Genomic DNA, 12,488 nt, shown 5'->3' on the forward strand with positions numbered 1-12,488 from the left:
TGAAAGGAAACAGGGTTCTGTTCTGTGTACTAATGCTTTGTACTAGGAGGAGCCCTTTTACCGTGACCACCCTGAGCTTTTCCACTGCTGCCTTTTCCACTTTCACTAGTAACTCACTGAACCTCTCTGCTTTAATCCTGAGATACGCAAAGTGCATGGCTTACCCTTCAGTGTGTGAAGCTGCACAGGGTTTATTTTTGTCTTCAGTTTAGAATTGGCTAGTAACAGGTGGAAGAGCGATCAAGCCAGAAAGCGTTGTCTGCAAAAGAAGATGGCATCTCCACAGCACACATACTGCTGTGTATTCACCTGTCCTCTGCAACTGGTGCCAGAGGATATTGCTTTTCCAGTTGGATTTGCTTGGGGTGAAGCTACAGCAGCATATCAAATTGAAGGTGTCAATTTTTAGCTGTCAAAGTGTTAAGGAAGTTTCAAGTGAATGAAAAGTCTGGATCCCGGAAGGAGAGTGTTTGATCTTTGCCTCGTTATGTAGACACTACATCTGATGCAAATCATGGAGCACTTCTATTTAAACACTTCTGACTTGAGCAGTAAGAAGAGTGTAAAGGATGTTTCAAATCTCAGAAATGTGGCTAGGTAAAGGAAATGAAGGAGGAACCCTTCACTAGCTATTGAAAGCAGGGTAGAAAAAAGCAGATATAATTAATTTTTCAACTATTTCTTGCACATTTCCTTTCTGTAGAGCTAATTTAGGTAGATTACTATTGGCTATTCTGGGACTGGACAGGAGAATTGCCTCATCAGACATTGGTACTCACAAGAAATCTTTGGTTAGAAATTAATCTCCAAAGATTATGAAAAACAATTAACTGAGAGTTTAACAGTTGGATCTGTGAAGATCATCCCCCAGGGACATGTGTCATGTTCCCAACTGAATAGAGGGGCTGATAAAGTGATTTGTTAAACTCAATATGAGAAGGTGCTGCAGGTTAGGGAATGGAAACACATAAATATGGAAACACAGGGACACTCACAGCCATAACCCCTCCAAATTTTATCTTTTCCTAAATGTGTCTTTAGAAATCTTCAAAATACATATAGGCCTGATTTTCTCATATTGTGCCCTGCAGCATGCAGGCACTTAAATCCCATTGATTTCCGCACCTAAATGGAAGTTGTGGATACTAAATTGTCTTTGAGGATGTAGCCTTTAGTTCTTGGTTATTGCTGAAATTGAGAGCACTTGCCCATGCTCAGTACCTTTTAACGAGCTCAGTTCACTTCACTAATAGACTGCACAGCTCGCTGTTCCCAGGAAATCAATATTCTGGGCCAGATTGTAACTGGAGTCCTGCAATTCACACAGCTCTACTAACTAATTTTTAAAATGTGAATTGTGTGTGCATATAGAATGACATTATAATTTCCTGCCTTTTGAGTGTCTAGATGTGCAACTTTAATGTTCTCTTAATGTATTTTTAATGAGCTTTCTTAAGGCTTCTGAGTGGGAAAAACGTAAAAAAAAAAAATAAATCTATAATATGGTCTAGACACTACTCAAATGACCCTTTTCTTGCAGAAGTAAGAAACTCAACAGGGAATTCCTTCTCCTGAAAGCTTTGGAGGCTGTTCAGCTTCTGACTTAGAGGCAGCATGATTGAAGCAATAGTTCTCGTAGAGTCCAAACTCAGTTCCTGCACATATCACAAGATACACAGTAGATGAGGCAAGGGCTGACAGGCTACTTTATTTTTTACTGTCAGCTATGTATTTATGCACAGCACAACCTTCTCCACTCTGTATATTTCAAAGCGCTAAAAAATCATACCAATTGTACTCTGCATGCTCAAAGTGCAGATTTCAAAGGTTCATGACTCAGTCAAATCAAAATCAATTTGCACCAGAACACTCAAAAGCACTTCTTCTTACTGAGGGCCATTTCTATGCTAAATTTCAACTCTCTGCTTGATTTTTTTTTTTTTTTTTGAGAGGGAAAAGTTGCAATAAATTCTTGTAATGTTAAAAGTGGTTTTCTTCACTTCTTTCATATGCCAAATAGTCAAACTGCATTAAAAAAATTTCACTTTTCGGTCAGAGACCAGGCCAAGAAAATTTCACTCCAAGAGGTGAAAGTACAAATGAATTAGAAGGAAGTGTACTTTGAAAAGTGCATGAAAACTTACACACTCTGGTCAGTAATATTCCTGCTTTACTAGCATTTAAATGGAAAAGCACTCTATTTTGTTGTGTTGTAATAATTGCAGGGAATGGGGAACATGTATCATGTTAATTTATATTATTCATTTCATGTGCTGATTTGGTATCTAAGTCTCACCTAAGTGTTTTAAATGTAAAATCAGTTCCTTTTCACTGTTCTTTCCTGGCCCCAATGCACACTAAAACTCTGGTTATGTCTACACTATGAAGTGCTGTGTAGCATGGAGGTTTCTGAGCATACTTAGAGGGGTAAGCTTGGTTCACTGAAGCGGAGAGAGCTGTGTGCAGACTAATTGAGGCTCAGCAGGATGTGTTAGTGTATGTAGAGCTTTCTGTTGCCTTGGCTGAATTCCTTCCTACTCTTTATTTAGGTAGCTCAGATACTCAGCGCTGTACAGAGAGGTTCTTCGAACAGTATGAGGAATGCTTGAAAGTGGGTCTGTTTGCTACAGCCCCTGTCAGGCCTTTGTAGTGGCTAATGACCACTGGAGTAGCACTGTATACTCTGCTGAAAATCAAATGCCTTTCCCCCTCCCTCCCATCTCCTTTGCTGGAGGAAGGCAGGCAGGTACAAAGAAATCATTGAGCATCTGCTCTAGGTGATGGTTCTTAAATGAAGCTGTGTTAGCTGCCCGTTATGGCAGCTTTTGGCTTTCCTTAACTCCAACAATAGTGAAAAAAAAGAGCTGTATCATACTGATATGGTGCAAAAAGCCTGCTCTTAGAGGCTTCTAAATTCTAGGTACCACCAAAGAATTACTGTTATTTGTTATTTCCTGCACTTCTCTCAAATGACTATTTATTTCAGTAGTCATGTTTGAAGTCAGATGCAGGATATAGAAAACTTTTAGTACTGTATTTTTCCAAGGAGCATACAGAGAGAGCACAAAGTCTGTGATAAATTCTGAGATTAAGAGGAACTTGAACTGTCTGGATCTAAAATGTGACCTACTTTGAAGGTTGTCCCATGTAAAGTTTAATTTACTGACCAACCAAATATAGATGTATCAGTGCTCGTGTGCTGCAATAAAAGTCTGTAAAGATCATGAAATGTGACAATGATCTTTGAAAAGCTAGGATATAGAAATGATATTACAGATTTTAGTAACGATTTAAATTAAGTGTCTTCAATATGCTTAACCTTGCATTAAACTTAGATTTAATAAGACAGATGTGTATTAAGTACTGAATATACTTAAGGGAGCAATCTTGTGTTGGCAGGGGATGGACTCAATGACCTCCTAATAGTTCTCCTCCATCTCTAATTTCTATGATACTAATTGATTATTAAAACACTTTTATTGAAGATTGATACGTAGCTATTATATAGGTATTAATCTTACAACTCAACTGATATTTAATTCATACATAATTTTAACACACAGTATCATTTTAGATTTTAAAGAGTAATCTGGAACCATGCATTCACTGGAACTCTGAAAAATCTTGGCGGTAAATGAGGTTGATCATTTTGAGGTTAATTGCGATTTTATGATTAAAACACACTTTGCAGGGGTTTACAGAGTAAACAGTAAGTTCACAGAGCTCTCCACATAAAAAAAATGAAATATTTTTCTTATCCACAGCATTGCTCTGGAAAGACAAAGAAACTTGCAATGAAAAAAAGGTGCATTTATTTGGATTAAATACTATATGTTTTTAAATGTCAGACAACAACTAAATTTTGAATATTTTAAAGGTAATACATCTATTTCAATTTTAGAATTGTGAAGAAATTTCCCAAAACTCTGAAAGTTTAGGGAAAATGGTGCAGTGGTTTTGAGCATTCAAAATTCATTTGTGTGAATGTCTGGCTAAACAAAAAGCAGAAGTTTTGCAGAGCTGTGTTATTAATTCAACTTGTATATGCCTAGGGCCATGGCTCATAATGGCATTTCTTTCTTTTTAGCAAACTGTCAAGCTTTTCAAAGGACATCCCGAAAGCCATAAGTGCCTATTTGTGGATGTATTTCTCATACCCTAAAGGCTTTCTTTGATACGGACTGATCTTTTACATTTATGGATGGAAGTTACATTAGAAAATTCCCTTTGTGAAAACCTGCAATATCTTAAGAGTGGCAAACATCTGATTTTTGGCTAAGGAACCATAAAAAGTGTTACAACTCTGAATGATTTTTAAAACAGGATTTTCAAATAGTTAGCAGCAAGCAAAAATATTAATAAATGCAAACCCTAATGCAAATATGTATCAATGCTTGAAAGTTCCTAGTTACTTTAAATAAAGTAAGGAGTGGGGAGGGAATACTGCTTATTTTGCCCATGGGATTTTTAGGGGTTTGTGCCTACTTTGTGATAAATATTTACATGCAACATATGTCTTTTGATGTCAAAAGTGTAATGACCAAGTTTTGTTCTTCAAGCAGAAGGCTAGAATGCAGATGGAAAGGGCCCTAATGTCTGGGACATATTCACCCATCAGGGAGGAGATCGAGTTTTCAAGAACCAGACTGGTGATGTAGCTTGTGGCAGCTACACTCTGTGGGAAGAAGATTTGAAATGTATCAAACAGCTTGGATTGACTCATTATCGCTTTTCTCTTTCCTGGTCACGTCTGTTACCTGATGGGACGACAGGTTTCATCAACCAGAAAGGCAATTGTTTCTTAAAAATAGAAGGTTGCAGCTTTAATTCAAGGTTATTGCTGCAGTCTGGCATAATTAATCCAGTATGCTATTCTGCAGTGTAGCTTTGAAATTGCAACTTTTTTTCAGAGTAATTATGGGATGATTTTTTATAGGTTTGCAACAACTTACTAATTAATATTGTAGATCCCCTTGGATAACAAAATCTTTTGGGATAGGATTATTATTATGTTTCCTATGTATCTTTTTGCTTACTTCAGTTTTTTTAATTGTAACTCTAAATCATTTTGCTTCATCAGAATGTTTATACTTACCGGGATCCTAGCCATGAGAATATTTTTGGATGACTTACAATAGACAAGTTATCCTATTTGGCAAGTGCGTTTAGATAGCTTATCAGTATACTCTAATGTACTGAACTTCACATTGATTATTTTGCACTGAGGGACGTACTTTTCACAGACATTTTTCTTCAGCAAATTAGAGAGGATTCTTCAGACTCAGATAGGAACTTAGTTCTCTAACAAACAGAAGCCAGACCCTGCTCTGAAGAGTTTTCACAATCTCAGCAGGCAGTGTAAATATGCAAAGGGATACAGACCATAAATAAGCCAGTCAGATTGCTAGAAAATTTGTTTCACTTCTGATTCATTTATTTTAATTCCATTGGTGTGGACTAGGGGAGAGATTAAGGTCACTCACTAGGAAAAGATAGGAAAAGGCAGTTGTTCCTACAAAACACAGGGAATGAAAGAAAGTAGAAATAAAGAGAATTGTGAAGAATAAAAGCAACTGAAGCTGAACCAGCCAGGATGTGAGAATCAAAATAGTTGGCTGAGGTCTCCTGTATGCTGGGAGGATAATGTTCCGAGGAGAAAAAAAGCAAAGTGTATTTGGATGAACCTCTGAATCTCACTCCTGCCTCCTACTCTTCTGCACCTCAGTTCTACCAAGAAGATATATATCGTTATACTTCTAGGGTAGTATTTGGATTGGAAATTCTTTTCCTGTTTTGAAGATTGCAAGGCTACAAGGCATAAGACTTCTTAGCAAATGTTCTTTAGGTTATCCTTATCTGTGCTAGGTTGTTACTAGCAGAAGCAATATTTTTTCCAGAATTTTGGTCATGTAGAGCTTGGCTGTTCAGTAGACAGCAGCCTATCCTCTGCGTCCTGCAGATTAGGGTTTTCACCAGAGAGTGGAGGAGCCTTTGTTTAAACATTTCAGAAAGGGAGGCTGGTAAATCTGCTGTAAACAGACCAACCAGCCATTTTTTCCTGCGGAGCCTGATTGCAAAAACCGTGCCAGTATCCCAGAGAGGCTTGAATGGAAACCTTTTCTTTGCCACCAAAATTTACAATATGTGGCCTGCTTTCACTGGCATAGCTTGCCATTCCCTAGGAACGCTTTTTGTGGTGTGTTGAATTTAAATTTGGCTGAGTCGCTGTGGTTTCTTTGCTGTGCTGATATTCTTTCAGCTGGGGCTGCAGGCACTGTAAAACCCCACCAAGCTCCCGACTCAGTGGGCTTTGTTACTTAGTTGTCAGACTGGGAGATAGCAAGCAGACATTCTGTATGCACTTTGCAAGGAAAGCTAACATTTTAACAAAACTCAGCTTTAATTTCAGAAAATGTTCACTTGATCCCCAGTATAAGCAGTTGCCTGATTAATATTATGAACTTTACATTTAACGAAAGGGCATTGGCGGAACTCCAAGTAGGCCAGCTTTCATTAGGCAGGAGTTCACTTCTCTTGTGCAGTGATCTGTTGAAGCAATTGTAACTGCATAGCATGGAAAGGCCATCATCTTCTATATAAACATTTTTACAAAGAGCATGTGAAAAATTAGAAAGCTTAAAGCTATGTCCTTTCAAATAAAATCATTCACACCAGCTGAATCACTACCAATTTCACACCTAAGATGTAGGACATTTGAAAACCTTTAAAACCACTGTTTCTAAGTTAGTGGAGGTAAGGTCTTTTAGAAGAGTGATCTTGTAGATGTATTGTTCCTAAGGCATGTCAGGTTTTAGGCTCAAGCTTACACCAAGTTTTAAAAGTATTTCTGTACAATTACTTTTACCCTAAAAGGTGCTCTGTCCAGAACAAGTGAGCTGCTAAACATTAGAGGTTGGTGCAGAAAAAGACGGGTGTTGTAGACATGGGGGTATTGAGTCTGTGAGAATTTGATGTTATGCCTCACTTCAACATGAAGATGGGGAATCAGGATGGGAAGAGAAGATGACAGAAAGGAGAAAAGAACATCCTTCACTTTCCAGTGACAAAGTGGTCCTTAATATCTCTAATTCCCAAATTTTGCAATATCTCCACAAAACCGTTATAAACACACTTTCTCTGAAAAATGTTTTCTTCCATATTTCTGCTTCTGCCTGACCTGCAGATACAGCCAGAGAAACTAAATCAGCCTACTCTGGAAGGTATGAGACAATCTGGAAAATTGACTTGACATTCACATTTTTCAGAGATGCAGTTCTATTTCTCTTCATTTCCTATCAAAAAGCATAAATCTTCTTCAATATTGGTGTTTAATTGAGATGTAAAAAATAAATGATAGCTGGTTGCACTTAAATGTTATAAATTGTACTGTATAATTTATAATCTGAAAATTAGAATGAGAAATGCTAGTGTCCTCTAGGTAAGCATTCCTCTCAGTATGGTAGAAGAGGATCGTGTACCAGCAAAGGATTTCTTTTTTCACAGTTTAAATTTATGTAGTCAAATGTGTAGTCCCACTAGCAAAGAGTTAACACACATCTAGTCCCACTGAGGTCAAATGGGTTCCCATTCAAAAGCTCCAGTAAAAAAATGTATTTGCTGCTAATTGCTCTTGCAAATGGTAAGAATTCACTTTTCAAAATTTAGAATTCTGGTATATTCCTTTCTCTTTACGTGGGTGCGTGCTCAGGCACACGCATATATTTCCTCAAAAGTTTTTTGGTGCTGCATTCAAAAGGAAAAGCAAACTACCTGTGACATTTATTGTGAATTACTTTGTAAACATTCTTATTGAGTCTTGCTGTGCTTAGGGATGTGTATGCACTTGTTTGTTTAGGACAAGGCACTGTCTAAATCTGGTGTTCATAACTGATTACTGTTTGGCAGAAGCTATTTGGCAGAAATCCTTAAGATCAATCATTTGAAGTAGGGTTGAAGTCCAATATATCCTTTTAGGAAGAAAGTAGTATGGTGTTCTGCGTTGGCATTTTTAAACACCAATACACAGTAAACTGAACTTGAAAATACCAGGAAATATATAGTAAAAGTATAGAACAAATTTCCTTCTTTGGATTATACAAATTTTTGGTTCAGAAACTGTTAAGAATAATGATCTAAGCCATACAGAGCCTCCTAAGCGTGTATTTTATTAACTTCCAACTTACTCCTCCTCCTTCTCCTTTTTGCTGTGCTTTTTCTTCTGTAGACCTTTCTCAGTTCTGTGTTTCAGTACAGCAAGACCTTGGGATACATATTTCATAAGCACCTATGACTTATTACGATATATGGTAGACTAAGACCCACAAAAACATTATGAATTTTAGGTTTCTGAGGTTATCAAACACTTTGGTATATTCAGCTCAAGTATATTCAGCTCAAGTCTCTGAAGCAAAGGCTGACTGATTTCTACATTCCACCAGCATGATAGAGACCTATTCCTGGCTAGAGCCTCTTAGCTTAACAAATAATAATTCAAAGCCACTGTTGGCCTTTTCCAATTACAGCACTAAACCAGATAGTTCAAGTTAAAGAGCAAGCTAATTGATACTCTTTGAACCAGAGCTTATGATGTGTATTTCAATATCTAGTGTTTTCAAAAGGCTTAAAAGCAATACAGTTGTGTTGGGATGTAAGCAAAATCAAAAATGCCTATTTGAGGGCTTAAAGTATCCTGATATTTAAACTTACAGTGACCTCTTAGCAGCATAAAAATAGTCCTTTAGGAAACATATTCATGTCAGGCACTGCTAAATCTGAACAGAAGGTGAATTCCTTTTAAGCCTCTAGAAATACATCCCCAGTGCTGGCTAGCTTTAACGACACATCCAGGAAATTAAAGTTGATCTCTGTCTTAGCAAGAGGGGACAAGAAAGGTTGGAAGTCATGAGCTTTCAGAGAGGTGAGCTAATTCCTTCTTGCAGTTAGAGGGACTGAGCAGTCTGCAGCAGTGGCAGTGTAAAAGGATGAGAGATGATTTCTCTGATAAACTATTGCCAAGCCATTCCAGTTGATGGCTAAAGAAACCAGTGCCTGAAACTCCATCTAAAATCTAGTAGAACACAATGAAAAGCTTTAATTATCATATAGATCTAATGAGGGAACTTTTGAATTCACACCACTGCAAAACGTTGAATACGTGACTGTATCTTTGTCTTAATGCTGGTACGGTGATGGAGAATAGAATATTCTAGAGAAAACAGCTAATCCAGCTAACCAAGTTCAAATTGTAAAAGATCAGCTTAGCTACCTTGCTCAGTGTGGCATTAAACTCTTTAAAAGACACAGTTCTCAAGGAGAGAAATGTTTTCATTAGAACAAATCTGCCTACCTGTAATGCACTCAAGCATCAGGCTTTTTCTAACACTCTTGTATCTTGCACATGCAGTCAGGCTGCCATTCAGGCATTTAAACGAAAGGATTATATTTTCATGTGACCAGCACCCATCAGAATTACGTTTCTCTTGGGGAGTTGCTGTCCACTGATCTATTTTGAAAATTTGCATCCTCATTTCATTTTATGTGCCTGGTTGGAAGATTTTGTGTGCAGAGCATTTTTGCCAACTCTGGGGTCTTGTAACTGCAGTCAGCATGCAGTTGAGAGGGAATATTTGCATCTTATAACAGAGAAAATATGCAGTGAGGTTTCTTTAAATGATAAAATGTAATAAAGTTACTATTAACCCTTTTTTGTTTCCTTTAATATTTTCAGGAGTCAATTATTAATGCAAACCTATTAATAACCTGGGAAATGGCATCCTGCTTCCTGTATCACTTTGACTTACCTCTATCCTTAGAAAACAGAGGAGACTGGAGATCTGGAAAGCTCATTGCAGCCATCCATATTCGTGTTAATTATTGCTTCAGAACATTTGGAGACTGAGTGATCATTACTAATGGGCCTTATGTTGTTGCTATAGGTCATTGTGGAAAAGGTATAGCCCCAGTATTGGTACCAGAGCTTATAAGGCAGATTATAAAGTATAAAAATCTCATGCTAAACCCTGGTGCAGTTGTGGTAAGGTATTTGGAGAAAAGACTATAGATTTGTTACTATAGCTCTGAACTCAGAATTCTGTATGAATTCTGTTGAAGATTTCTGAGGAGCCCATCTCAATGGCAAAAGACATTGTATAAGATATAAATAAACAAGTCACCTTGGGATTCATAATTTAATTTTTGCATGTTGCCTATAAAGAGTAGGAACCTTAGGGTTTTCCTGTTGCCTTTTTACTCGATAGCAGTTGTACCATTTGAAATGACACACCACTGTTATGTCATCTTTTGAACTACAGAAATGATCTTTCTGGTGCCAGCAGTAAGGCTTTCCTGGCATGCATCTACTCCTGGCAATGGGACGTGTGGTGACTGCCAGTACCAAGGGGTTAAGGAGCAGTGACAATAAGCAGATGCTAATGTAGAAAAGATATTTTAGTCTTCTCATTAAAATAAGTCATTTCACTGTCTTCATGGATATTTGCACAGTTTTGCTTTTCCATTGTTAGTCATAAAAGGTCAGTTCATGGAAAATTAAGTTAATAGGGTCAGTGCAATTTGGTGAAAACTAGTTTTAGTTTGTAGCTTAGAAAAGATAGAGGGTAATGCATCTGATTTTATGGGCTTTCTTACATCTGTTCTGAATAAAACTTCTGCTCTCTTGTTCTAGGATACATATAATAACCCTATAATTTACATCACTGAGAATGGATTTTCCCAAAGTGACCCTGCTCTACTTGATAACAGTCAACGATGGGAGTACTTCAGGCTGATTTTACAGGAAATTTTAAAAGGTGACATTTAAAATTATGAAAGATTAACTGCGCAAAGTTAATATAATTTTACTTTGTGCTTATTTTTATTCAGCAATGACCAATGATTCTTGAAGCTAAAACGTATGTAAATCAGAGTAAAGTGATATGATTGGAAAAAATGTTTAGCTGAAAGGAAAGCAAATAGTTTTAATCCTGTCCCCCCTGTCTTCGTGTAGAAACAAATGAAAAGGTGCTCCACATATACATAATTTCTAAACTCAGTTTTGTAAGGTCAAGTTCTTCATTGAGCAAAGCAACCACATTCAGAAGTGCTTATCATTCATGCTTCTCATTGTGAAGGATGTAAAATTGTGGGTATCTAAAAACCTAACCTGCATCTTATAATATCCTTACACAATACAACCTCCTACACACAGTGAGGTCTGTGTAACAAATTGTTTCTGTACAGGGCCATTAAGTCATTATAACTCATCTTCTGCCTTTATGTCAGTGTGGTCAACATTGGTAAAGCTCTGGTTTTATGCTTTACCTTTTTATATTGGTCCATTTTCTAATCTTCTAGAAATTCCTTCCTTACCTTCCTTCCATTGGTAGTATTCTCTAAGGTAATTTACAGAAAGTAGATCTTCTCACTATATATCCAAGGAAATGTACTTTAAGATGCCTGTTCATTTAGATAACAGCATCCCTGTTGTATTTGTCCGAAGTGATCACAATCATGAATGTCATATCATAGTTCAATAGTTTTTTTGTAGCCATTTTTCCATTGTCATGCTTTTTTTCTTTTACTTTTGCTACTTATATTCTTTATTTTATCCTTACTTTTTTGTTAAAATGTTCACTTAAAAGCTACCTTTCTATCTTCCTTTATGTTTAAAGTTGCAATTTACACTTGTCATCCATGCCAATTATATTTTTTTCTACAACTAAGTAGAAGATGCAAAGGACTGTTTTCTGACACTGAAACCAACTGGTAGGGCCTGTTTGTATCTGAAGCAAATGGGCCAGCTACCAGTTGTCTTAGGAGTGCACTTCTGAGGCTGTACCATATCTGGCCCCATGTCTGGAGATTAATAGTTGTCATTAGCAGTTTTATCAAGGAGTTTTTCTTATAATTTTGTGGGCAAGATATCTGGACTTTCTTTGAAGACGTAAAGAAATGAACAAACACTGGATTCTCAGTAGTTGATGAAATGAAATTCATTTACCAAACCTAGGTTTTTTTACAGTGTTTTAGAGTGTACAATGGCTTATCCTGAGGTAAACATTTAGGGTAGTTCTGATGAAGCCCACTTCGATGAATTTGTTGACTCTGTTCTCTTTATGCATAGCAAGGAATGAAGGGGACTAGCTTGGAGGTAGATGCTTATTGGGAGATCAAGAGTTGAGTAAAATTAAGCTTTACTATTTGTTCAGTCCAACAAAGCTTTTAAACATGTATGTGGTCTGACTGTTACTAGTGCAATTTTACACAAGTTTAGTTATACATGCAGTTCAAAATTAGTTGGATTGATCTTTATCATTTTATTCACTGAGAAAACATGGTGGAATGCTGGCTGAAACAGGTCCCTCTATGCAAAGATAATATAGCTATTAAGTCCATCAGCTGTAAGGCACTTTATGAAGAAATTTCAGTAACATTATCCCCATATAACTTCTTCCCTGCTATTCTGTTGTCAAGGCCACTCTGTATGTACTGAC

The 12,488-nt window shown here is 37.0% G+C and overlaps 1 protein-coding gene across 1 annotated transcript; it reads left to right on the forward strand.

Moving 5' to 3' along the window:
• The first annotated feature begins 271 nt into the window (after window positions 1-271).
• LOC114057301 (cytosolic beta-glucosidase-like) lies at window positions 272-10,898 on the forward strand. Its single transcript, XM_027883380.1, is given in 3 exon segments — window positions 272-395; window positions 4,563-4,790; window positions 10,879-10,898. Coding segments are annotated over 3 exon segments (372 nt in total).
• The last annotated feature ends 1,590 nt before the right edge of the window (window positions 10,899-12,488 follow it).

Source organism: Empidonax traillii, unplaced genomic scaffold (genome assembly GCF_003031625.1).
Source record: "Empidonax traillii isolate 1590-97213 ecotype Southwest subspecies unplaced genomic scaffold, ASM303162v1 scaffold125:size1524877, whole genome shotgun sequence".
Lineage (NCBI taxonomy): Eukaryota > Metazoa > Chordata > Aves > Passeriformes > Tyrannidae > Empidonax > Empidonax traillii.